We start from the raw sequence: 23,732 nt of genomic DNA, 5'->3' as shown, positions 1-23,732 counted from the left end.
ACTTCAGGGTTAATCAATTGAATGCATGGAAATGGCCCCGCCCCAGCGTGACAAAAACACGTCACGATCCGCGAGGTTTCCCCACCACTCACCTCGTTCCCTCGTAGCGCTCACTCGTACCACACGCGGTCGCAATGCACAACCTCCTACCATGGAGAAACATTTTCCTCCTTTTCGCCATACTCATTCTCCTTGTTGGACTACTCTTAGCAGGTTTCTTTTTACTTGCACGTCACTACCTGCGCTTAACCAATCCTTCACGTCGGCGGGCCCTTCTTGATGACCTCGCCAAGAGTGTAGGTGGCGGGTCAGCCGAGAGATTATCACTTGAAAGGAAGAAGCTTGTTGGATTCTTTCACCCTTACTGGTATGCTTAAAATCTCATACCTTGTCGGCGCTCATATCTTTGGGTTTTGTAGCAACGCTGGTGGAGGTGGAGAGCGCGTGTTGTGGTGTGCAGTTTCATACATGCAGGAAAACGAATCGGATGTCATTTCCGTAGTGTATACTGGTGACGTTGACGCAACCAAGGAAGAGATCATAACGAAAGTGCAGGTACGACATGATGAGCTCCACCGCTCGATACGCTCAATCCTGATGCGTTCTCGCATTAAAGGAGCGCTTTGGCATACCGTTGGACCCGGCATCTCTAGCATTTGTGTATCTGCCCTCACGACACCTCGTCGATGGCATCTCCTGGAAACGCTTTACCCTCCTCGGCCAGAGCTTAGGATCCATGTGGCTAGCATGGGAAGCCTTGGATCGTATAGTTCCAGACGCATTTATCGGTATGTTCGTCGTCCGTTTGCTCACTATCGTTGTTTGATAATGGATCAAATATGGACTCAAAGACACGATGGGCTATGCCTTCACTTATCCTCTCATCCGCGCTTTAAGACTAACACCTCCGCATCTGAGTCGCCCCTCCTCTCCTCGCTCATCCTCAACCAACGTTAGGGCCCTAGCATCTGAACCGTCCGTACACCGCATTCCCATTGCAGCCTATGTACATTATCCAACGATCAGCACGAATATGCTCCGCCGCGTCCAGAATCAGGAGACGGGTGTTACGAATGATGCTTCTGTCTCCGGAAGCTTATGGAAAACAACGGTTAAGATATGGTACGTCACATCGCTGGGAATTGTGAGCCAATCTGAATTGGGGATTTCAGGTACTATCGCCTCTTTGCAATGGCGTATTCCCATTCATTGTCGCAAGCCGATCGAATAGTTGCCAATGGGACTTGGACAAAGAATCATATTGATAGCCTTCTTGCGCGCCCCGCTAAGAAACTTGAGACAAAGCAGGGTTCAGATGATGGTGTCAAGATCATATTCCCCCCTTGCGACACCGAAGCTCTGCAGTCTTTGGACGTTAGCGAGTACAGAGAACGCGTGATTTTGAGTGTGGCTCAATTCCGGTAGGTTCCTTTCAATGCGTCAAGTATGAGGATTGCGCCTCTGATTCTTCCGTCCCGACGTGCGCTAGACCAGAGAAAAATCAATCCGCTCAGCTACATGCACTGCGTGATCTTCTGGAGCAGTATCCAGAGTATCGTACTGGCAGCGTAACTTCACACACTTCACACAAGAGGTTGTCAACCTCGTCATCGGGGGGTTCATCACCTTTGTTGAAGCACCGACAACTCAGCTTTCCCCGAAGATCGAGAGATACTGGACCATTGCGACTGGTTTTACTGGGAAGCGTGAGAAATCCTGAAGATGAAGGTCGAGTCGACGCTCTGAAGGAACTTGCCAAGGCACTGGGCGTAGAGGTTAGTTCCCCAAAGACCCGTTGAGTGATCCGAATTTCTTACTGTTACCGGATTCAGGATCATGTGGAGTTTGTATTAAACGCTTCTTATGATGAGCTCCTTTCGTGGCTTGGGCGTGCCTCGGTTGGCGTGAGTTCAATGATCGACGAACATTTCGGGATCAACGTTGTCGAGTTTATGGCAAGTAGTAGCATTTACCACGCTCGCGCTGAAATCTCATAAATCTGCTCCAATGATTAGGCTGCAGGATTAATACCTGTTTCACATGCATCGGGCGGGCCACTTTTAGACATCATCAAGCCTCCATCGCACGCTTCTGATTCACGCACTGGTTTCCTGTACACATCATCGACGTCCTCCGGGACAGAAGCTGAAGGAACATTATCATTTCCTGAGGCCCTCCATGCGGCCTTATCCCTGTCTCCTGAAGAGGAATATTCCATGCGATTACAGGCTCGGGAGAGGAGTCGAATGTTTGGTGTGAGGGAATTCGAGCAGAGATGGGCGGATGAGCTATGGAATGGCTTACTGTCTGGGTAGGCTGCCTTTTATCTCACTGTGTGTGTTTGTGCCATGCTGGACGTCCGGTTCGTCCATTCCAACAGTTTTTTTTTTTTCCCCTTTCGTTGGAGTATTCCTTTCGGCCCATCTTTCTCTCGCATCGCGCAATTACTCCCTCATAATACTCTGTATACCCATTTCGATTATTCTCGACTATCCCATGTTTACGACCCCACATGTAGCTCACATTTCCGCGTACGTTAACTTGCTGTTTAGTGCCTGTCTTTGTTCACCGGAACGATATTTTTTTTTTCCCTTCACCTTCGACTCGTAGCCCGAGGCCTGCACCTTTGCCCAGATGGGGCGTCTGGTAACGCGCTGTTCTGCGGTTCGAGTCCAACTTTTAGCCACCCCGAATTTTCAACAAGGCCCAGGACAGATATGGCCATGGCGTGCTCAAGGAGCATCGCCGTGCGCATCTTTCCATCCAATTTGAAAAACAGCCACTTTATTGGCATCCTCATGAAGTACAAGGATAGTGGTTCTGGTATCACAGAATATTATTTAATAAAATGCCCCATCGCAAAAGATTGACCCATGCATGGTGGGCTTTTCTTTCAGCTAGCTACAATACACATTGAATTCGAACGCTTTGAAAAGAGTTCCTCTCGAGACTTCTTCCAGTGGCACTCAACCCTTGGTGACAGCAACCAGGGCCACGGAGGTCGTCTCCCCATAGGTCCGTGCGCAGGAATAAATGGGGTTATAATTAAAACCCGACATGGTGGCATGAAACTTGAGTGGACCAGGCTGCTCTTGTTATGTGAGTAGCACATTTGGACCTATTACCAGCCACTATTAGTAAATTTGTTGCATGGGAATGCAGATATTTGCTGGCCATTTCCCACGGGGTGCCTTGCGGATTCCCACGGTAAAAAATCGAACCCCTCTGGAAACAAAAGCCTCGCAAGCTCGGCCAACAAGTCATTTAGTCGGAGCTACGTCTTTGCTAGGCAAGACTCCAGCCTCTATGGCTTCGTAACACGTCTTTGCATGTATACATTGTGGACGTTGGGGTTATGAGTTGCTTGTTTTGGTACTGTAATAAATTTAGTGAGCAGAAGCCTTAGTGGTAATGTTCATTTCAGGTAGTTTGTGCGGCATTTGTGACTGAAACAGGGACGAGAACCAAGGAAGGACGGGGCCAGCGACAAAGCAGTATAGAGCGGCTGTTTGTTAAGTCCGATGGTGCCGGCCTACCTCCGTGCTTCCAACGTCTGACCAATGACAATCGGACCGTAAACGATTCGACCGCCTGTGTTTTATGCAACCGTACTGAGTCGGAGCCACTCGGGAATGAATTTTTCACCCGCTCGGTACTTGCAAATAATTACTGGGCCCGGCCAACACGTCGAACGGAGTTTCCCCGCAGAATTGTCCCTTGGTTCTATACGAGAAGACTTCCCCTTGATGAGTTGCTGAAGAACTTTTATAAATTATGCCCACAGTGGCAAGCTCAAGTATCGATTGAACCACTCCAGCCCTCCAAATTTTCATCTGCTCAAGGCAGTTATCCCCTCACCGTCAGCGATGGACTCCTCAAGTCTTCACCGTGGTAGTTCTGAGGAGACGAATCGTTATTCCTCAACCCCAGGTGTGCGAGACGAGGGGAAAGGGGGATCAAGCTCGATCAAGGCTGACGAGGACCTTGAGGACTCTGTCCTACCTATTGGCATCTCCTCACTTATCAACTTTGAGCATCCATATCACCCAATCCACTGGTCGGCTTGGAAGAAATGGGCAATCGCGACCGTTTACTGGTGGGTTGCCCATTACCAGCAATTTTTGTCGGATCTTACCCTATTGTCCAGCGGGTTGCAAGCCTTCGTTACGCTTCTTTCCACAGATTACCTGCCTGTAGAGTCCCTGATTCAAGAGAGATGGGGTGGCTCCACACAGGTCGTTACATTGGGTCAGAGCATGTTTATTGTGGGGACTGCGGTCGGTCCTGGTGGGTGATGCCATTGCAATTCAATTGGGTTATTTTTGACGTGTGGTGGGTGTTTAGTTGTCCTTGGGCCATTGTCCGATATTTGGGGCCGAAAATGGCTCTATGTTGGCGCTACGTACATCTATGCACTGATCAACGTCGGGATTGCACTTCGTGGGTTCATTTTTTTCTTGTGGGTCCGAAACAAGTCCTTGACAGGAGACGGCCCAAATAGCCACTGGCCTTCCCATGCTCGTCTCTTTTATGTTCTTGGCTGGTTTAACTGGTTCCGTAGCGTTGTGTAATGTTGCTGGTACTATCGCCGACTTGTTTGGTGACGACGCCGCTGCTGGTCAAGGAATGGCTCGTGAGTCATAGATTTTGAGAATAAGTCATTGCAGCTCAGGTTATTCAGTTTATGTCCTGTCTGCGAGCGTTGGGCCGTCCCTTGGAGGTCCGGTTGGTGAATGGATCGCTGAGAATCCACATATGCGATACCCCTGGATTGGCTGGATTAATGTTATCATCGGTGCTATATATGCTACGGGCATGGCCCTACTCCCCGAGTGCATTTGTTACTTCTCTTCTCTTTTTGATGGCCACTTATATGGATTGTGAAACTTACAGGACACTTCCAGGTATTGTCATTCCTAGGACGGCTAAACAGAAGGATGGCGTCGAAATGGAACTGCCCATGTCGCGCAAGAGCGCTTTGGACGACGTTATCTTCGCATTTACTATGGCCCTTAAGATCATGGTCACTGAACCCATCGTCCTCTCCCTAGGCTTATACAACGGTCGGTTCTGTGCATTTCTAACAGCCAAGAATTAGCTGATGGTCGATGTACATATAGGCTTCGCTTATGGTCTGCTGTTCTTGTATCTCGACGGTCTGTTCGATGTGTTCGTCGTCAACTACGGGTTGTCCTGTGTGTTCATTCGCAATCTTCAATTCCCGAATCTTAATCGCCCATCACATAGATATGGCGGCAGCCTCACATTTTTGAACTTCGCAGCCGCGTCAGTCTCTCGAGTCCTTTTCGAAACAATAGGAACTTAACATATTCGTATAACCAGCGGGGTAATCATGTTCGTCTTGTTCGTGCCGGTGCAAACCTGGCTTGTCAGATGGGACCGCAAGAAGAACGGCGGGAAAATTCGCCCAGAATCTCGTTTCTTGGGCTCCCTAGCCGTGTATGTGTCCCTACATACGGTCGACCTCCAGAGCTTCTTCACTGAAATGTCTTTGGTTTCCCAGTGTATGGGGCTTTCCCATTTCATTGTTCTGGTTTGCATGGACCTCAGCGCCTGGTTTGGGACACACCTCGTACTGGAGCCCTGTCATGGCCGCAAGTAGGTCATCCCGCCTTTTTCAATCCCCGTGCGCTGTCCTTACGGTGGCTTTTTTTTTCAGCCCTCCTTGGTATTGTTGACCCATTTCTCTGGCTGGGAATGCTGAATTATATCGCGGGTAGGTTTTGGCCCATTCACCTATTTGGTGCGCTTACGCATACCTGATCCGAGACTCATATCCGAATCTGCTGCTCAGCGATCGCTGCCTTTCTCAGACCATCTTTCCTCGGTGCTGCTGGATGCACCCATCTTGGCGTTTACCTATTCCAGCGGCTGAGGACGCAGGTGGCGGTATCCATCCTAGCTGCCATCAGCTTCGGTGTCGTTATACTGATCTGCATGTGGGTTACTGGCTGAATCTGCGGAAGCTATTTTTTTTGACCGCGTAATCCCCGCAGCCTATACTTCTTCGGACCAGCTCTGAGGGCTCGTAGTCGATATGCCCGCAAGTTCTAGCTCATCACCAGTGATGGCCTTCGTGTGGGTTCTGTGTAACTCGACTGTGATTACGACATGATTCCAAACTTTTTTTTTCTGATGACCATTCTTCTTTTCTTGTTTCCGCATCGCGTCGTTCCAAAACTCCTATCGGCTTGACTGGGTGTTAATGCCGCACGCTTTTTGCGTTTTCCCCTGACTCCCTATGCCTCAGATCCTTCGGGCGCCAAAAAGTTTATCCGTTATGTGCACGCGTCCATTGAATAATTAAATACCCTGAATAGCCGCCTTTCTTTATATCTTGCCCTAGTTGCCCTGCATTGTTCATCTCGTGTGTCCAATCATACTTATGTTTGATGCTACGTTAACCTTCGCATTCCTGAGTACTGGTCATTGGCAACGGATGGGTCAGTTCGATTCCTGCAGATATATTCATGTTACTGGGGGGTACTGCCTACCCCAAGGTTCTGCTCTATCTATAGAGGATGGTATCCTGCCTAAGGTTCTGCGTAGACTGTATGGCTGACCAGTGGAGTTGGCATTCTTGACGTTCGTGCAGAGATCGCAATAACGACATTTTGCATCCACCATGGCCAGTTTCCCTTTACCCAACCCATATTACGGTTCCTCGCACATCACTCTCTGTTTAGCTTGTCATGTTATATAGAGCATCCATATTTTGATGAAATATTTTGCCTCGATATATATGTTGTGACCACTGATCGTGGATACACGTACATACCAGCGCCTGCGGATCCTTATCTCAAGACACATGGGGGTGCGGTAGCAAGATACATGCAGAATCGCGCAAAGTTGTGCCTGGCAGCCAATCAGCCAGCGGGTACGACATGTCGACACGCGGCCGCCCAATGATGGTCAAACTATTACCAGGCTAAGCATACGGGAGTCCCCTGCGCCACATAATATATCGGTCAGAAGATCACAGGCACTAAGGGGTACGTTCGATCAACAAACAAGTACCCTATCACTTCTGGATGATTTCGATCGCAGACAAATTATATTTAGTACGTCCATTCAGTGTGACAGCACAGCCTCGGCGGAGGCGTCAACGCTAATACTAGCAAACCCGTAACCAGTCTCTGTGGTCGCCTGTGTAATTTTGATACGACAGGCTTGTCTTAATCCAGGATAGGCGAGCCAAGAGTACCAGTAGAAATGCGAAAGACATTCTGGAGTATCGGAAAGATCGTTGTAAATAAACCCGTTCGATCCAGATGTCCTTGTCGGACCGCTGCCCACGTTGACTACCGAGGTCTACTTCTAGAAGAAATGGTGCTCTGGTGCTCTGGCCTCGCAGACCTCTTAGGGAAGGGATAATGCAGATAACAGCCTCCCGACTCGGAAGAGCAAACGGAGCGTATGAGAAGAGAACCTAGGCGAGCAGATGATATCAGCTGCCCCAGTGGGCAGAACCTTTCCCGTTTTCGAGACCAGCAACCCAATATCTGATGACGAAGACTCGTAAGTGGGGTTACTCGAACGAGGGAAGAAGCACATCAACCTGAGTTTGTTGTTCCTTATTCATTTTCGTATACCATCCTGAAAATTGCTGCACCTGGCCTCTCACGAGCAGTCTGAGGTTTTCAAGATAGATTAAAGAAACAAACTAACCATCATCCGCCAGACGGTGATTGCCGATCGTGAACGTCATGAATCCGGGAAAGCGTTTCCAGGCCAGCGTCGATCCCCCCAAGCTACATTAATGTGGCTTTCTCCTGATACCTAGGGAACTCTCTGTTCTGCGCCACTCTATGCATCAACAAACCAATATGTGCGAGATGAACAGGGAATGATCAAGGTGAAAGAATCCGCAGCCAAAGCTACCATTCATGCATCCCGAAAGGCATCCATACATACGGACTGATGTCGGACGCGAAACAGCCCGAGAAGCGAATATGTTGTCACACGGTGATCTCGGGTGATGCGATCAGTAAGAGGGTCTTAAAGCTATTGGTCCAAAGGAAAAGTTCATGATCATTCTTGTCCAACCACCTTGTTGGACCGACCTACACACTCGCAGATTGGGGACAGGTACACAGAAAGAATATATTAATCAAGTTGGTACATGTACAAACACAGTCGGAGCGAACTCTTGCGCTTCAACAACGATGCTCCAGGATCGGTAACGCGTTGATGGCATGGACTGTCAAGTGTTGCGAGATTCGACATTTGGCTGGAGTCGAGGAGATCCCCTTCTATTGATATATCTGTTGCACTGCTGGAACGAGTGGACTTTTGCTGGCGGTCGGTTCCAGGCTCTCGCGCGTTTACGGGTTCCTCCTTGTAGGGAGTGAGCCAATCGCGCCGTAGGGGTTTGTCGTCCGGCCGCGAACGGCCGGAAAGTGTACGTCATCCTGAGTGGTGCAACCCAGTATTGTTCAAGAGGTCCGTGCTAGATAGACAGGAATGGACTTACGAGGAAGTGACGAGTTTGTGGTCTATGATCGACCACATGAGATGGTCGGGGATGTCCATCATGTGGAGCTGCAGGTGGCAGTGGCGGTGGTGGCAGTGGCGGCGGCGGCGGCAGAATGGGGATGGGGTGTGGTGCTACATGCATCAGACATAGAGCATCGGGGCCTGATCGCACCCAAGGCCATGGTGGACCTGTGTAGGATACAGGCTGCCCATGAACGCGGGGCAGCACCGCTACCCCTCCAGGAAGAGGATCAGGCCCATGATCGTGGACGGGCAGGCAGAGGTGGAAGGGCACGGTGGGGCCCACCACTGGTTGGTGGTAAGCCTCGATGGCAGCCCTAACCTCCTCCCTCGAGTGGAGGCCCATGGGATTCTCTTTGCGCGAGACCCTAAGCGCCCGCCCCCTTGAACCCCCCTGCATCCCTTCTTCAAGTCGCTGAACCTAGTCGAGATGAGGGGGAGAACCGTTAGTTCAGTAGTCGCTCAGGTGTTCCACATTGAACAGAAGCGGCACTCACCGCCGCGGGCACGTTGAACTCCCATAAAAGGGGGAAGGGCCCATGGTCCTGTATGAGCCGCTCTACGACTCCAGGTTTTCGGTTCACACAGTATTGAATGAGCCTCCTCTGCCTTTTAATCTCCTCTTGTGTCAGTTCGTGTGGTGGGATCCATTTGAGCTCGAGCATCGTCAAAAGACCAGTGGAACGTAGTCGCAGCTCGGGAACACCGATAAAAGTTCTCCGTTGCTCTGGGGCGTTAGACGGAAGGAGCCGTTAGAAACAAGTGTACAATAATCAATGTTCGAGTCCGAAATGTAAACAAAAGGTCGGCACCTTCCTTACCAGTTTTTTGCCCTCCCAATTCGCAGTCTTGTTATATTGGGATGTATGTGTTGGTCCACTGACCTTCTTATGGCCAATAATGTCCTTCCCGAATCTCCATCGCCATAGCCGCTGAAAGTAGTACCCTTATCTCTCTATTTTTCTCTGCCACAGCACCTGATCCAATTCAAGACCGACGCCACAACCCTTGTCATAGCCTCTTTGGTCGCATGCCAATTACTTCTACGACGCAGGAGTGCCACTTGCTGCATATCTTTCACTCACTGGTCTACCTCCAACATGTCCGATTCTCGAGACTGGCGTGGCAATATGACTGGCCTGGGAGGCGGAGATATAGAGATTCCTCTCCATCCTACACTTGCAAGAGGCATATGACGAACATATCAGGATGGGAATACCACTGTGTGTGTGACGTTCCCCCATTGCCTGGAGGATTGGAGTGAAGAAGCAAGACTCATCAGACGCTGAAGCTACGATCCCCAATCCGGAGTTCACAGGCTCCCAGATTCATAGGGCAAATTTGAAATTGACTGCTGCTCCTCACATGCCCACCAGTGATTGACAGTCTAGCGCACATCAGGTTTAGTCTTCACCAATCAGGACTGTAAAATGAACACACCGGCATAGAAAGTCTTAGCCGACCCCCAACCCACTGAACTAGGATTCGTCTACGAAGTTTTGGCTTGTAGATCAGACGTGAGAATGCCGATCCTGGGACTCCTTACTAGCTAGTAGCTCCTGCCCTCCGAGGGTCTAATCTGGATCTTCAGCTCGCGTCTGATCTTCCTGGCTGTGTCTATGACCAGTGGCCGTATTACATAATTACTGTCCAACTCTTGGACTCCGACCCTACACATCTGCCAGTGGTCACTTTGCACCGATGGGCTCGGTTTATGCCACGTATGCGGTACGAAACTTTGCATAATCTGCGTATTAATGTGCAATTGACCCCTATATTGGCTCTTAGGTTTCATTCTTATAGCTGGCATTCTCGCGTTATACATCTCTGCTTCTATGAACGGTCTCAAATTCTTCTTTTGGAAGGGATCAGAGGATCAACTGGCGAAAAGGCTGGAGGGCTTTGTCTGATTGGGCTGACTTCATAGTGCACAATGGGATGTACTCAGCCCAGGCGCTGGAGATAATACGAAAGAACTCAAGGGGATCCCGGGTACGGAAAGCTTGAGCCTATGAGAGAGCAGCCCGAGGCGGCCATCCAAGCCACGGTATGCATTTACAAGATGGGGCATGGGCCAGAGTAGCGATACTGAAACGAAGTAGAGAGGCGCGAAGATTGTAACGGTATATCGTGCCGTGACCCTGTGTGCAGGGTTTGACGTTTAGGCAGCAGATTGCTGCATCTTTTAGAGGGTGAACGTAGTTTGGAGCGGAGACCGTCTGCTGCAACCTGAGGAGAGCGTATAAACCAAAAAAAGACCACCACACTGACCAATGAGGAGTTCACTGTAAAGACGCCCATTTCTTATTCCTGGCATGGTGGTTACAAGGACGTAGCCCGTAAAGTTGGCACGGTGCGTCAAACATGAGGAACAGGGCAGCAGCAACGGCGAAAAGAGGGAGCGGTCGGGTTGGGTTGGTGCATCTTGGTAGAGATGAGGTTTTCGACACGTAAAGGAGAATGAATCACTGGGTTGCCATTGAAGTGCAACCTCACGATGTGACCATGAAAGCCATTGTGGATCCAAGCGTTCCAGTACTAATAGAGGCTGGTACCGTGACCTGCCTATACTCATCGCATCATGGGTGGAGGTGTCCGAGAGGTGAGATTCATTTTTGATGTGCACGCGGTCACGCCAAGGATCAGCATAACGTTCCAGCGCGAACTAATGAGGATGAGTGAGAGCGTGAGAAAGGAGAAGTTGAGCCAATGAGATACGAAAAACCAATCAGTGCCCGGCCCGAGCTATATGTACAAGGCAGACAAGCTTCGCCCCATCGCTAGCTGTATACACTCCGCCAGTTGAACAAGTTCATTAAGATAGATCAAGGGTCTGTCTGGGTGCCATGCCCTGGCTTGTAACAATTGGTAACCGTGAGGGCTTGACACGCCGCGGAGTTGGCCGAATTTACCATGACGTCGTTATCGTTGGAGTCCGTCAAAAATGGATGTCAACCTGGATGAGTGTCTGCTGTTTTCCTGGTTGATGCGGTGGGACATTTCGCGCGGCATATCTAGCTAATATCTGATAGCTGGATACCGAGCCCCTAGGTATCGTAGACGATTAGAAAGCTACCGTTTCCCCATTGTAACCGAAATTCGAATCTTGGTCCCTGATTGGCAAAATCACTTTTGGATATAGCGTCCAATATGGTAGTTGTAAAGCCGAATCCCATGTTCCTTTTGAGCGCACACAAGGGTGTGCACCTTCAATTGCTGAGTCCCATATCATGCACCCTGCTCGACAAGACTCGATTCTGGACGCGCCGCTCAAAAACGTTGATCGCCACATCGTTGATGATGCGAAGGTACAGGGCGAGAAAGAGGAGGGATCATGCCTTGCCGAGTACTATCGAGCTGTTGAAAATACCTACAAGCATCATTGGTGGCAGATTTGGAAGCCTAAACATCCACCCCCACCCCCAGTCACCGATATCGATGATGCGCCAGACATTCCAGTAGCCCATGCTTCTTTCTTCTCAAAGCTATTCTTCACCTGGATTACACCTGTAATGGTTATTGGATGGCAGCGGGCACTACAGGTGGGTGGTCTTCTCGACAGCTTACTGAGCGCCAATAATCTTTCGATTCCCTAGATTGGAGACTTATGGAAGATGGACGAAAGCAGGAAGTCCCTGTTGATGGCTTCTAAGCTGGCGGACGCTTGGGAAGCTCGCGTCAAATCCGCCAATGAATTTAACGCCAAGATCGATGCAGGAATCAGGTGCCCTGGATGTCTACGACGGTTTTGGTGGAGAATCCGGCATACAAATAACGATGAAAAACTTAGGGAAGTGCAAGGAGTCTGGGCTCAAAAGGCTAGAAAGTCCCCCAGCCTTGCTTTGTCTTTGAATGACGTGTTCGGCCGACAGTTTTGGATATCTGGTGTGCTTTCATCCGGCGCGGACGCTGCCATATTCCACTGACCTATCTTACTTAGGGCTATTTAAGATTGTTGGTGATGTGGCTCAGCTATGCGGGCCTCTAATTTCCAAGGTTTGTCCTCAGTTAAATTGTGGGGAGCCTACCAAATGCGCAGATCATCCCTCAGTCCATCATCAAATTTTCCCAAGAAAAGCACTTATTCAAGATGGCAGGTGCCCCCGGCCCATCTATATGGCGGGGTATTGCAGCCGCCATGGGCCTCTTCGTCGTAACTATCACTCAATCCTTATGCCAACATCAATGGTTCTGGCGTTCTATGTCTACTGGTGTGATGGCTCGAGCGGCTCTCATCAGCTCAATGTACACACGTGCTTTGACGTTCACTCCTCAAGCCCAGAAAGTTCACACGAATGCGGCCCTAGTTAATCACCTGAGTACAGATATCAGCCGTATCGATTACTTGTTCCAGTGGGCTCACCCGGCATGGACAGCGCCTGTCCAGGTCATCGTATGCCTTATTATTCTTTGTGTGCAGTTGGGACCTTCTGCGTTGGCTGGGTTCTCGATTTTTCTTTTGTTGACTCCGGTTCAGGGGAGGGCTATGACCATCCAACTCAGGAGAAGGCGTCATTCAATGAAATATACAGACCAGCGCGCTGGACTCCTTCAGGAGTAAGTAGTTCGATCAAATGTTATGACGTTCTGATAACAGATCATCCCCTCAGAGTTTTAGCTTCCATGCGGATCACCAAGCTCTTCACGTACGAGAAGCCGTTCTTAGAACGTAAGCCTTTATTGCTCTTATATACGATTGCCTCAAATATCTTTCAGGTATTCGGTCGATTCGAGAGATGGAGCTCAAGGGAATCCGGGCTTTAACAATGATGCGGGCAGCAACGTAAGCAGTTGCTCTCATTCATTGGGCTAATATGTTCTCACGAGGATTTAGTCAAGCAGTGGCCTGGTCTGTTCCTTCTCTCGCCGCTGTCGTTGCATTCATCGTCTACACTCTGTCAGGCCATTCAATGGACCCCGCTATTGTTTTTACTTCGCTCTCTTTATTTAATCTCCTCCGGCAGCCTCTGATGTTCTTGCCGCGATCTCTTGCAGCTATTACTGACGGCAGGAATGCCCTTACTCGATTAGAAGCGGTTTTCAGAGCGGACACACTGGGGGACGTGGAGAATGCTGAACACGGGGACCCAAAAGTGGAAGGGAAACCAGACGCCTTGCGGATTCTCAACGCTGACTTCAAGTGGGAGTCTGTCTTGGAGAACCCAATTCCTGTTGGAGGGGTGACGAGCGAGAGCCAGGGACGCGCAAAGGTAAAGAGCTCAAAGGATATCTACTCTGCGCGATCAGCACCGGAGCAACCGGAGCAACCGGAGCAACCGGAGCAACCGGGTGAACCTTTTGGTCTGTACGATATTGATTTATCGATCCCCAAAGGAGGTAGTGTCTATGCCATTATTGGCCCCGTTGGTTCGGGGAAATCCAGTTTGATGCAGGGTGGGACGGTATTAACACCTACCTGTCATTTTCGCTCACCATCAATCAGGGCTCATCGGGGAGATGCGTCTGACGAAGGGTAGCATTTCCTTAGGCGGTACTCTTGCTTATGCTGCCCAAGTCCCTTGGATTCAGAACGCCACATTCGTCCGTAGCTAGCCTTTATCCTGTGTCAGAGATATCTCATGGATTATCTAGCGAGATAACGTTACATTTGGGAGAGAATTTGACGAGGGAAAGTATTGGAAAATAATCAACGATGCCGCGTTACTCCCCGATCTTTTGGTGCTTCCCGATGGAGATTTGACAGAAGTGGGTGATTCATGCCGAGAAATATCCTGCCTGCCAAACGAATGACTTTACCCAGATCGGAGAGAAGGGCATTAGTACGTCAGCTGTCTTTGATCTCCTGCAAATTCCGTTGACGAGAGTGAAGACCTCTCTGGTGGACAGAAAGCACGCGGTATGCCTTCGCTAATATGGAAAGAAAGGTTGACATTTCATCCCGTAACAGTCAGTTTAGCTCGCGCTCTTTACCGTGAAGCCGATATTGTGGTGTTGGACGACCCATTCTCCGCTGTGGATGCTCAAGTCGGTGAACATCTCTTTAACGATGCCATCTTAGGCCTGAAGGCGAACGGCAAGACCGTCATCTTGGTGACGCATGCACTTCATTTCCTCCCTCGAGCGGATCACATCTTTCGCATGAGCGAAGGAAGAATCCTGGAAAGTGGCACCTACAGCGAACTAGTGCAATCCAATGATGCACTTGTTCGTGATTTAGGGAAAGAGAAACCCAAACCTAAGCAGTTTGATGAAGAGGGAAGTGAAGACGTCGACCCCTACCCAGAGCCTCGGGTGGACCCGGGGAAGCGCGACGTAAGTGCGACCCGTGCAAGGGGAAAAAAGCGTGGGTTTTTAATCACTGCCGAGTTGAGGAAAACAGGCTCTATCTCCTGGAAAGGTCCGCCACGCTTCCTTCATTTGCAGTTGAGGCTAATATCGTGTGTTTCTTCAGTCTATGCTGCTTACATTGATGCTGGCGGAGGGGTTTTGGTTGTGTTTCTAATTATCCTTAGCGCCTTGTTGATGCAAGGTGCGCATTTCTCAATAGTCCCTTTACGTCCCCAGCTGCGCCTGAGTTATACCCAACTGCTTTCAATATCAGGCTGTCAGCTCCTCGCAAGCTACTGGCTAGTATGGTGGCAGGAAAACAAGTTTAGGAAGCGTCCCGGCTTTTATATGGTACGCACTAGTGTCCGCACCCGCACCACCGTTCTCGCGTCAGATCCAATCCAAAGGGTGTTTACGCCGGGCTTGGAGCTGGCCAAGCGATGGCTACGTTTCTCCTGTGCGTCGTTCGTTCATCTCTCCTTGCTTCATGTTGACTGAATTCGAGAACTTGGCAGTGGTGGATCGATAGGTTTGCTTTCCTACTATGCTTCGGCGAGGATGCATGCTCGTAGCCTGAAAACCATCTTCCATGCGCCAATGGCTTTTTTTGACACCACCCCGCTTGGTATGTGTTCATGCAAGCCAATCTGCACCTTATTCACGCCTGAATCAACTATAGGGCGTTTGCTTTCTGTGTTTGGAAAAGATATGGACAGTGCGTGTTCTTGGGCCTCGCTTCTTCGATCATTGCTGATTAACGACGCAAGTTATTGATAACACTCTTTCGGGTACCGATAAATGCCTTTTTTGTGTTTTACTGGACATTGAGTCGTTTGTGATCCTGACCCCTTAGATTCTCTTCGCATGGGTGAGCTAGACTGATGCACATGTTGTAACTGCGGCTCTTAGATGCTTTTTTACAGTCACTCTGGCACTGAGCTCCCTTGTCGGGTCTACTATCCTCATCGCCACCCTTGAACATTGGTTTTTGCTCATCGTTACCTTCATATCGTGCCTCTATTATGCATTATCGCGATTTTATACGGCAAGTTCGCGAGAAATGAAGCGGTTAGGTGACATCCAACTGTAACATGACTAAAAATACCCGAGCTTAACACATATAACAGACGCAATCCTTCGATCTTCATTATACTCCCAATTTTCGGAGTCCCTGTGTGGTGTGGGCACCATAAGAGCGTATGGCGAGACCCCTCGCTTCATCAGAGAAAACGCTCGTTTGATCGATCACGAGAACGCTGCGCTGTTTCTCACTATTAGTAGGTTTTCTTAGACTTCATGCTTCTGACTGCTAATCTTCAATGCTTTAGCGAATCAACGGTGGCTCAGCGTTAGACTGGACACCCTGGGAGGCGCTATGACTTTCTTAGTAGCTCTAATGTATGTGCAGTGCCTCTATTTGATGACACTCATGCACGACGTTCAAAAGGTCTGTTTTAGGAGTCAATGGGGTCTCTCCTGCGCAGATTGGAATCGTACTCACTTACATTGCGCAAATTACACAAATCCTGGGTGCTCTGATGGTGGGGGCTTTACCCTCATGTCTATAATCGGCTGACACATCTTCTGCCCTCAGCGTCAAACGACGGAAGTCGAGGTCTGTGAAGCAGCTCAACCTGAAACTTTCAACGGTACAACGGCTGATGCTGTTGTTGTAGAACAATATGAATGCAGTTGAGCGTGTCCACCAATACGGTGATCCGGAAATTACTCCTCAGGAAGCGCCGTACGAATTTCCCGAGGCAGTTCCTCAGGCTGATTGGCCGAAATATGGGGCGATTTCATTCAATACCGTCGCCATGAGGTGCAACATCTACTAGACATTCAAAATTTAAGTGAAAACTGAACTCTCGCTAGGTACCGGCCAGAGCTGCCATTGGTTCTGAAGGGGGTCGATTTAGAAGTCAAGGGAGGTGAAAAGGTCGGGATTGTTGGACGGACAGGAGCCGGGAAGACATCCCTCACCGCAGTCCTATTCCGTCTCACTGAATTGTCTTCGGGGTCAATCCTGATTGATGGTCTTGATATATCGCGGATGGGTCTCCGTGACTTGCGTAGCCGCATTTCCATCATTCCTCAGGAGCCGCTAATTTTCAGTGGCACGATTCGGACAAACTTGGATCCATTTTCCGATCATGACGATGCTTACCTCCATGATGCCCTCAGACGATCTCATCTCTTAGACGCAACTAGTAAGGAATATTTGGAAGGTGACAGTCCAACATCTCGATATTCTTTGGACACTGCAGTCGATGTCGAGGGTGCCAATCTGAGCGTTGGCGAACGGTCCTTGTTGAGCCTCGCTCGAGCGTTGTGTAAAGATAGTCAGGTGGTCGTCATGGACGAAGCAACTGCAAGGTAGACAGTTTAACCTTGTTACTTGAAAGAATGGCTCATTTCGATGCGGGCAGTGTGGACTTGGGAACGGATGCGAAAATACAAGATACCGTGATGCAGGAGTTCCACCACAAAACGATATTGTGCATTGCTCATCGATTGCGGACTATTATTGGTTATGATAAAATCCTTGTACTGGACAAGGGCGAAGTAGCTGTAAGAATTGTTCACCCTTTATCTTCACTTTGCGTCTCACCAGCTGTTTCAGGAATTTGGCATGCCTCTCGAGCTATTTGATCAAGGGGGATTATTCGCACAAATGTGTCATCGGAGTCGTATCGACCGCAATGAAGTTTTACGTGCATCATCCTCGGGCTGCAGTGTAGCGACCGCCCGCAGGTCTCGAGCCGCAGGATCGTGAAGGCACTGCAGCTCCAGCAGTGAGTTTTCGGTCTGAAGGCAGGGCCAGAACTGTCGTCCGAAAGAGCTGTGTTAGTCCGTGCACTGCCGATCAGAGGTGGGATGTCGGATGAAAGTTGCGCGGCACATTCAAGCGGAGGCTCGAGTGATGTTGATATTATTAACATATACTTAAAGCTGGGGCGAGTTACGATCGAGCCACTCCGATTATGTAGATATATAAAGCCCAGAAGCCATGGTAATTCAAAATCGATGTCACCGGAAAAAGTATGAACTCCATCTGGGTGTGAAACTCGCTGAGGAAAGATGCGCAGGCATATTGGACACATAATGATAATCAAAATGCTTGGGGGAGATGCCGATGTTGCTCGTGTGAGGTACAAAAGGGCGTGGGAACGTCGATCGCAGTTGAGGCTAGTATCCTGCCTGGGGCATTGTAGTGCCAGTCGCATAAGATGATCTTCATGGGCTGACCTTGCAGGGTCTGGTTGTGTCACGAAAGGTAGTTTGATTATGTAAGGGAGCCGAAGGCTTTCAACTCGTGTATGGTTGAGAAGCGCTGTGTCGACGAACGGGCGATGTCACATTGAGGGGCAAAGATATCGTATCTGCCGCCAAGGGAACGCTGAGGTTGCTTTTCGGGGCTTGTCTTTTCCGGCCTTGAATTCAGTCGGGGACTACCATTCCCGGCGCGTACATTGTAGCCGCTGTTTCTCACTGTACTTCTTGTCTGTTCGAGGACGAAAGTCCCCGTCACTCTGCACTCTGCCAAATGTGTCGGCGTAAATTCCCAAAACTCGCTTACCGTCGTTCTTATCGTCTATCGCCTTATCGTCCATCTTCGTTCTTATCATCCATGCGGCCTAATATTAGCATTAGGAATAGAGATATCGTATTGGTTCCTTGACTAGAGGGATTTTGTTCCCCCATCGGTCTTGTTCACTATCGTCACCTTATGAAAAGGGCATGATCACTAGTCTTGCCGAAAGAAGATCCCTACCATTCCCGACTGAATATTGCTTCTATTGACCGCATGAAAGTGTTGCTGGATGAATTAGCGGGGAAGTTTATAAATTCGCCAGACTTCAGTATTGATTGTTGGGACTGTATCTTGGCCTAACTCTCCATTTACTCTCAGCCAGCGATGGACTTTGTGGGTCTTCCTCGCGACAAGTCTGAGGAAGCCTCCCGCCGATTCTCACCCCCAGACGCAAAGGACGTAGGAACGCGCAAATCCAGCCTAGTCACCAATGGAGACCTTGAGAATTCTGCCCTACCCATCGACATCTCCTCCGCCATCACCTTTGAACACCCGTATCACCCAATCCATTGGCCGGCTTGGAAGAAATGGGCGCTCGCGACCATTTATTGGTACGTTGTCCTTCACATGTAACTTGTGTCGTGAGTCTCATGGTTCATTAAATAATTGTACAGCGGGCTCCAAACTTTTGTCACGCTTCTTTCCACGGACTACTTGCCTGTGGAATTTTTAATTCAGGAGAAATGGGGTGGCTCGACACAGGTCGTTACGTTGGGCCAGAGCATGTTTATTATCGGAACTGCCGTCGGTCCTGGTGGGTGATTACCATCGCAATTCAGTTTTCTATTTTTGACCTGCAGTGATGTTTAGTTGTCCTGGGGCCACTGTCCGATATCTGGGGCCGTAAATGGCTCTATGTCGGGGCTATGTACCTTTATGCACTAACCAACATCGGGATCGCACTTCGTAGGTTCATTCTTCCTCGATTGTCCCACACAAGAGCTAATCCAAACAGCCACCGGTCTTCCCATGCTTATCATTTTCATGTTCTTGGCTGGTGTGACTGGGTCCGTTGCGCTGTGTAACGTTGCCGGTACCATCTCTGACATGTTTGGTGACGATGCTGGTGCTGGTCAAGCCATGGCTCGTAAGTCGCGGATTCTGAGAATAGTTTATTATGGCTGAGGCTGAACGGTTGTGACCCTCCAGTTTTCGTCTCGTCCGCCAATATTGGGCCTTCCCTAGGGAGTCCGGTCGGTGAATGGATCGCTGAGAACCCGCATATGGGTTACCCCTGGATCGGCTGGATCAACGTTATCATTGGCGGTACATTTGCTACATGCATGACATTACTGCCTGAGTGCATTCATACCGTCTCTTCTCTTCACAATGGATGCTCACATGGTTGATGAACATGTAGGACGCTCCCAAGTATCGTTATCCCCAGGACGGTCAAAGAGAAGGATGGTGTTGAGATGGAGTTGCCCATATCACGCAGAAGTGCTCTGGACGAGGTCGTATTCACGCTCACCATGGCGCTCAGGATCATGATCACGGAACCCATCGTCCTCTCCCTCGGCTTATACAACGGTCAGTTCTACGCTTAGCAGCCAAAGAATTAACTCATCCGTGTAATTCCAGGCTTCGCCTATGGCTTGCTATTCTTGTATCTCGATGGCGTGTTCGATGTGTTTGTCGTCAACTACGGATTGTCCTGTACGTCCATTCATCCCGAATCATGGCGGTACTGACGACGCGTGGGATAGATATTGGTGGTAACCTTACATACTTGAACTTTGCAGCCGCGTCAGTCCCATGACCCTTTTGAATTGACGGAATGCTAGATATTTTTCTCGCCAGTGTGGTGATTATGTTCGTCTTTTTCGTGCCGCTGCAAACCTGGCTTGTCAAACGTGACCGTAAGAAGCACGGTGGGAAAATTCGTCCAGAGTCTCGTTTCTTGCTCTCTCTAGTCACGTACGCGTCCCTCCATGCTCCTCTGTTCATTGACTGAAATGCGTTGAACTGCTCAGCGTATGGGGCTTCCCTATTTCATTGTTCTGGTTCGCATGGACATCAGCGCCTGGTTTGGGTCACACTTCGTACTGGAGCCCCGTCATCGCCGGATGTGAGTTATTTGGGTTCCATCCATCATTGTGCATGTCGTCAAGTTTGTGCAGGTCTTCTCGGTGTTGTTGACACGCTGCTCTGGCTGGGAATGATGAATTATATCACGGGTAAGCTTTTGACCCATTAACCTGTTTTGCCACCTAACGCGTATACCTGCCTGACTCCCGAAGACTCGTACCCAAACCTGGCTGGTTCGGCGATTGCTGCATTTCTTATTCCATCTTTCCTCGTTGCCGGTGGATGCGCCCATCTTGGCGTTTACATGTTCCAGAAACTCAAGACCCAGGTGGCAGTATCCATCCTGGCAGGTATCAGCACTGGCGTTGTTATACTAGTCTACACGTGAGTTGTCCTGGTTTGAGAAACATCACTGACTGGGCTGAATTTTTCGATATTATAATACCATAGCCTTTACTTTTTTGGACCAACTCTGAGGGCTCGAAGTCGATATGCCCGCAAGTTCTAGTTCAATCCTAGTGACAGCCTTTCAGGTGGAACTTTGGAACTTGATTATAGATGATCATGGCGGACTCTTACGCATGATCTTGGCATATCCCGATGGCGCCTCTTTTCTGACAGAGATTCTTTTTTTTTTTTTTGTTTCCGCACCATGTTATTTCCAGACTCTCGTCAGCTTAGCCAGGTGCTTATGCCGTACAATTACACGGTCTCCTCTTCTTTTTTGTATGTTCTCCCTGTTAACTCGCCATGATCGAATCCCTCAGGTCCTAAAGAGGACACATCCATTACGCGAACATCGGTTCCTTCAGAAGCTGCTTCGGTATGTGTGTATAGTCGGTGGCCCGTCTTGGTCTGGTAAACCGTAACAACTGACAGCACCTGCCAGTTATCATTTAAGGATTGAACTTGGTTTCTCGCCGCACAAATGTCTTGAAAATCTCGTCGGAAGGTTTATATATCATTTGTCTAAGGTGGGTCTGGATAGGGTCGTTGTGGGTTGTGAACTTGAGCCACATTGCAAGATGCTGCCATTATGTAATTGCATGATCTAATTGAGAAGGGCGTTATTCGTTTATTGACGCGATCGCCCGGCGCCCCGACTTTTTCCTGTTACGACTCTTGATGGCGCCATTTTTTCCCTTCCGCTTCAATTTTTTCGAGTGCGGTCCCAAAGTTGTCGCTCATCTTAAGCTCACAGTGCTGAAGAAAATTCGCTTCACCCATTCTATACAAGTGAGGGGTGTTAGCCAATATCTAGTTGCCAAGAAGACAATACATACAGACTCTTCATATTTCTGCCCAACACGGCGGCGTTTGTTGTATGTCGTTCCATGTGGTCTAGCCGTGCAGTGTGGTGATCATGTTCGCCTAGCTTTTTCGTGCCGCTGCAAATCTGCCAGCTCGTCAAACGTGACCATCAGAAGAACGGGGGAAGAATTTGTCCAGAGAGTGCGCGCGAGTTGAATTGTCCAGTATGGGGCTTTCCTATTTCATTGTTCTTGTTCGCACGGACATCAGCAACATGCAATCCGACCGAACCTGGCTGGTTCGGCGATCGCTGCTTTTGCTCATTCCCTCTTTGCTCGTTGCTGCTGGCCTTTGGAAGCTTGATTTTTCTTTCAATCCCATGATGCCATAGCCTTTACTTTTTCGTGCCAGCTCCGCAGGCAAATTCACTAGTCTGATGGCGAATTTGGGACTCAATGATGGGCAGTTGTGACGTGGCTCCGCCCTTCCCGTCCTACCCGGTAGCGCTACATCTGACAGCGATTCTTCTGTCCTATTTTTCGTATCATGTTGTTTACAAGCTATCATCGGCCTAACAGGGCGTTAATGCTGCGATGATTGCTATTTTTTTCTTGTTCCTTCTGCGTTTTCTCCATTACTCCCGATGCTCCAAGGTTCCTCGAGTAATAGAGATTGTATATGTACGCGAAAAATTGCTTTTTCCATTACATACATACGGGCGATGCTTTCACACCATGGTGAAGGATTCCGCTTGACGAACTGCATGATGTCTTCCCAAGTTAATGCTTTAAAAATGGAGGGAGCGGGGAAGAGAGAAAGTCGCTTGCAGATAATTTCCACAGACTTCATTGCAGGCCATCCGAGAGAAACGGAGCACTGACACAGAAAACTTAAGGGGCTCCAGCAAGGACAGAAGAATAGCGAGTGGAGTGGCGATATCATTGTATAGCTGAAGTGGGAGAGTAGGCATCCAGGCAGTCAATAATGCGCGAAGCTTTGAGATCTGGTGTAGAGGGTGTAGAGGGTGACTGGAAACGCATCCTCTTGTATAACACCAGAGCGATTCATGGTTTCAGTGGTGTAATGTTCCTGACGCACAGATTTTGCTGCATGTATAATGGAAGCAGAAGGGTGGTACGAGTGATACCCCCTGGGGGGAATACCGTATGAGAGGTGGGAGCGGCACAGCGCACAATAGCGCGAAGGAAAAGACAGGTGGAGACATCTTGGATGACAGCTACAGTAACGGATGTGGCGGTAACGTATGAAGAATTAGGAGGCAGTGGCGTGCATTCCACTATACCAACAGATGTGAAGGGCCTCAGCATGAAAATTACCCATAGTGAACGAAAGATGGTGATTCTGGGCTCCTGGTGCAGTGAGAACAGCCCCTGCTCTGGAACAAGAGTGACAACAATCCTCAGTAGTAGTCAGTTGTGCAAAGCGATGGAGGACTCTCAGCCAGCAGTTTGCTGAGTTGGAGATAGGGTGGCTTCCTGGACGTTTGTGGTACGATTGACCTTTCCAGTGTTGGCATGCTGAACCGAGTTAATTTGCCGAATACGGCAGCTTCCGGATCCGGACTTTCATATCATCATATATTTGAAATTAAGGGGCGTTGTACCTGACGAAATAGACGAATAAATTCGGCCAATTTATATAGACGGTGCCGGCGTGCCGCACCTGATCGTTCGGCCGGGTATTGAGCATGACCAGTGCCTATCTCCCTGCACCCCGACACCGAGCACACACGTAAGAGTCCACACGTAACGTCCAACAAGATGCGTACACTGGAGTGCGATGGTCCGCTTCCACTACCACCATTCCGCACACATGCAGAGCGCGTCTGTTTTTGACGCCACGTCATTGGAGTCATCTGAGGTGACACCCGGACGCCATCCACAACGAGCGGCGGCCGGGCAGTCGAACGCTGCTGATTGCTGGGCAGGTGACCAGCTGATTACTCATAGATGGGTACGGGTATAATGGACCAAGCCGAAATCCGAAATGTCGACTCAGAACTCGTTACACAACGCTATTAGCATGTCCGAAA

The 23,732-nt window shown here is 49.4% G+C and overlaps 9 protein-coding genes across 9 annotated transcripts; 7 read left to right on the top strand and 2 right to left on the bottom strand.

Annotated features, from left to right (window-relative positions):
• The first annotated feature begins 54 nt into the window (after nucleotides 1-54).
• Nucleotides 55-2,706, top strand: EI90DRAFT_3052511 (uncharacterized protein). The gene is made up of 8 exons (XM_039059947.1): nucleotides 55-367; nucleotides 420-555; nucleotides 617-788; nucleotides 852-1,122; nucleotides 1,173-1,421; nucleotides 1,490-1,775; nucleotides 1,833-1,955; nucleotides 2,016-2,706. Exons 1-8 carry the CDS (start codon nucleotides 135-137, stop codon nucleotides 2,313-2,315), a joined length of 1,770 nt encoding a protein of 589 aa, XP_038917600.1. The 5' UTR covers nucleotides 55-134; the 3' UTR covers nucleotides 2,316-2,706.
• A 933-nt stretch (nucleotides 2,707-3,639) lies between these two features.
• Nucleotides 3,640-5,156, top strand: EI90DRAFT_584142 (major facilitator superfamily domain-containing protein). Its single transcript, XM_039067827.1, has 6 exons — nucleotides 3,640-4,096; nucleotides 4,148-4,287; nucleotides 4,345-4,440; nucleotides 4,502-4,633; nucleotides 4,682-4,832; nucleotides 4,894-5,156. The coding sequence occupies exons 1-6, from the start codon at nucleotides 3,867-3,869 to the stop codon at nucleotides 5,096-5,098; spliced, it is 954 nt and encodes a 317-aa protein (XP_038917599.1). The 5' UTR covers nucleotides 3,640-3,866; the 3' UTR covers nucleotides 5,099-5,156.
• EI90DRAFT_3052507 (uncharacterized protein) lies at nucleotides 5,067-5,976 on the top strand (the record flags this gene model as incomplete). The annotated part of the gene is made up of 4 exons (XM_039059946.1): nucleotides 5,067-5,199; nucleotides 5,344-5,438; nucleotides 5,525-5,663; nucleotides 5,835-5,976. The coding sequence occupies exons 1-4, from the start codon at nucleotides 5,102-5,104 to the stop codon at nucleotides 5,974-5,976; spliced, it is 474 nt and encodes a 157-aa protein (XP_038917598.1). The 5' UTR covers nucleotides 5,067-5,101.
• A 2,313-nt stretch (nucleotides 5,977-8,289) lies between these two features.
• Nucleotides 8,290-9,523, bottom strand: EI90DRAFT_3052490 (uncharacterized protein). Its single transcript, XM_039059945.1, is given in 5 exon segments — nucleotides 8,290-8,432; nucleotides 8,495-8,575; nucleotides 8,588-8,797; nucleotides 9,015-9,215; nucleotides 9,288-9,523. The coding sequence occupies 4 exon segments, from the start codon at nucleotides 9,180-9,182 to the stop codon at nucleotides 8,346-8,348; spliced, it is 546 nt and encodes a 181-aa protein (XP_038917597.1). The 5' UTR covers nucleotides 9,183-9,215; nucleotides 9,288-9,523; the 3' UTR covers nucleotides 8,290-8,345.
• Nucleotides 9,524-10,457: 934 nt separating this feature from the next.
• On the bottom strand, nucleotides 10,458-11,449 carry EI90DRAFT_584738 (uncharacterized protein). Its single transcript, XM_039067829.1, has 3 exons — nucleotides 11,243-11,449; nucleotides 10,789-11,182; nucleotides 10,458-10,736 (listed from the first exon to the last, which is right to left on the bottom strand). Exons 2-3 carry the CDS (start codon nucleotides 11,090-11,092, stop codon nucleotides 10,573-10,575), a joined length of 468 nt encoding a protein of 155 aa, XP_038917596.1. The 5' UTR covers nucleotides 11,093-11,182; nucleotides 11,243-11,449; the 3' UTR covers nucleotides 10,458-10,572.
• Nucleotides 11,450-11,747: 298 nt separating this feature from the next.
• On the top strand, nucleotides 11,748-17,581 carry EI90DRAFT_2916540 (P-loop containing nucleoside triphosphate hydrolase protein; the record flags this gene model as incomplete). The annotated part of the gene is made up of 28 exons (XM_039054589.1): nucleotides 11,748-12,059; nucleotides 12,114-12,402; nucleotides 12,458-12,513; nucleotides 12,569-13,074; nucleotides 13,128-13,186; nucleotides 13,234-13,300; nucleotides 13,352-13,667; nucleotides 13,716-13,911; nucleotides 13,961-14,058; nucleotides 14,110-14,223; nucleotides 14,279-14,297; nucleotides 14,348-14,374; nucleotides 14,426-14,875; nucleotides 14,930-15,007; nucleotides 15,080-15,156; nucleotides 15,213-15,262; nucleotides 15,321-15,430; nucleotides 15,485-15,520; nucleotides 15,573-15,614; nucleotides 15,729-15,878; nucleotides 15,933-16,082; nucleotides 16,134-16,203; nucleotides 16,253-16,346; nucleotides 16,400-16,420; nucleotides 16,482-16,627; nucleotides 16,681-17,181; nucleotides 17,235-17,376; nucleotides 17,429-17,581. The coding sequence occupies 28 exons, from the start codon at nucleotides 11,748-11,750 to the stop codon at nucleotides 17,579-17,581; spliced, it is 4,329 nt and encodes a 1,442-aa protein (XP_038917595.1).
• Nucleotides 17,582-18,724: 1,143 nt separating this feature from the next.
• On the top strand, nucleotides 18,725-20,936 carry EI90DRAFT_2916982 (MFS multidrug transporter-like protein; the record flags this gene model as incomplete). Its single annotated transcript, XM_039054600.1, has 13 exons — nucleotides 18,725-18,951; nucleotides 19,015-19,154; nucleotides 19,211-19,306; nucleotides 19,356-19,487; nucleotides 19,550-19,700; nucleotides 19,761-19,930; nucleotides 19,982-20,056; nucleotides 20,107-20,146; nucleotides 20,201-20,317; nucleotides 20,374-20,468; nucleotides 20,521-20,577; nucleotides 20,641-20,812; nucleotides 20,879-20,936. The coding sequence occupies 13 exons, from the start codon at nucleotides 18,725-18,727 to the stop codon at nucleotides 20,934-20,936; spliced, it is 1,530 nt and encodes a 509-aa protein (XP_038917594.1).
• On the top strand, nucleotides 20,687-21,668 carry EI90DRAFT_583574 (uncharacterized protein). The gene is made up of 3 exons (XM_039067826.1): nucleotides 20,687-20,812; nucleotides 20,879-21,251; nucleotides 21,318-21,668. Exons 2-3 carry the CDS (start codon nucleotides 20,920-20,922, stop codon nucleotides 21,481-21,483), a joined length of 498 nt encoding a protein of 165 aa, XP_038917593.1. The 5' UTR covers nucleotides 20,687-20,812; nucleotides 20,879-20,919; the 3' UTR covers nucleotides 21,484-21,668.
• EI90DRAFT_3052476 (uncharacterized protein) lies at nucleotides 21,527-22,389 on the top strand. Its single transcript, XM_039059944.1, has 2 exons — nucleotides 21,527-21,750; nucleotides 21,804-22,389. The coding sequence occupies exons 1-2, from the start codon at nucleotides 21,554-21,556 to the stop codon at nucleotides 22,060-22,062; spliced, it is 456 nt and encodes a 151-aa protein (XP_038917592.1). The 5' UTR covers nucleotides 21,527-21,553; the 3' UTR covers nucleotides 22,063-22,389.
• Nucleotides 22,390-23,732: the final 1,343 nt, after the last annotated feature.

This window comes from Cantharellus anzutake, assembly GCF_015039405.1.
Source record: "Cantharellus anzutake strain C23 chromosome Unknown EI90scaffold_17, whole genome shotgun sequence".
Taxonomy (NCBI): domain Eukaryota; kingdom Fungi; phylum Basidiomycota; class Agaricomycetes; order Cantharellales; family Hydnaceae; genus Cantharellus; species Cantharellus anzutake.
This window is presented reverse-complemented; position numbering and strand designations above follow the sequence as displayed.

What these genes read in the sequence shown, in the direction of transcription:
- EI90DRAFT_3052511 (XM_039059947.1), top strand. Translation starts at nt 135, where the DNA reads ATGCACAACCTCCTACCATGGAGAAACATTTTCCTCCTTTTCGCCATA. An exon ending in AGATCATAACGAAAGTGCAG is followed by an intron (nt 556 to 616) that starts GTACGACATGAT and finishes CTCGCATTAAAG; the next exon opens with GAGCGCTTTGGCATACCGTT. An exon ending in AGTTCCAGACGCATTTATCG is followed by an intron (nt 789 to 851) that starts GTATGTTCGTCG and finishes ATGGACTCAAAG; the next exon opens with ACACGATGGGCTATGCCTTC.
- EI90DRAFT_584142 (XM_039067827.1), top strand. Translation starts at nt 3,867, where the DNA reads ATGGACTCCTCAAGTCTTCACCGTGGTAGTTCTGAGGAGACGAATCGT. An exon ending in GCAATCGCGACCGTTTACTG is followed by an intron (nt 4,097 to 4,147) that starts GTGGGTTGCCCA and finishes CCTATTGTCCAG; the next exon opens with CGGGTTGCAAGCCTTCGTTA. An exon ending in GGCATGGCCCTACTCCCCGA is followed by an intron (nt 4,833 to 4,893) that starts GTGCATTTGTTA and finishes TGAAACTTACAG; the next exon opens with GACACTTCCAGGTATTGTCA.
- EI90DRAFT_3052490 (XM_039059945.1), bottom strand. Translation starts at nt 9,182, where the DNA reads ATGCTCGAGCTCAAATGGATCCCACCACACGAACTGACACAAGAGGAG. An exon ending in AGTTCAACGTGCCCGCGGCG is followed by an intron (nt 8,798 to 9,014) that starts GTGAGTGCCGCT and finishes CCAGTGGTGGGC; the next exon opens with CCCACCGTGCCCTTCCACCT. An exon ending in CACAAACTCGTCACTTCCTC is followed by an intron (nt 8,433 to 8,494) that starts GTAAGTCCATTC and finishes TGCACCACTCAG; the next exon opens with GATGACGTACACTTTCCGGC.
- EI90DRAFT_584738 (XM_039067829.1), bottom strand. Translation starts at nt 11,092, where the DNA reads ATGAGTATAGGCAGGTCACGGTACCAGCCTCTATTAGTACTGGAACGC. An exon ending in TTACAGTGAACTCCTCATTG is followed by an intron (nt 10,737 to 10,788) that starts GTCAGTGTGGTG and finishes AGGTTGCAGCAG; the next exon opens with ACGGTCTCCGCTCCAAACTA.
- EI90DRAFT_583574 (XM_039067826.1), top strand. Translation starts at nt 20,920, where the DNA reads ATGCCCGCAAGTTCTAGTTCAATCCTAGTGACAGCCTTTCAGGTGGAA. An exon ending in TTCCTTCAGAAGCTGCTTCG is followed by an intron (nt 21,252 to 21,317) that starts GTATGTGTGTAT and finishes AGCACCTGCCAG; the next exon opens with TTATCATTTAAGGATTGAAC.
- EI90DRAFT_3052476 (XM_039059944.1), top strand. Translation starts at nt 21,554, where the DNA reads ATGGCGCCATTTTTTCCCTTCCGCTTCAATTTTTTCGAGTGCGGTCCC. An exon ending in CCAACACGGCGGCGTTTGTT is followed by an intron (nt 21,751 to 21,803) that starts GTATGTCGTTCC and finishes ATGTTCGCCTAG; the next exon opens with CTTTTTCGTGCCGCTGCAAA.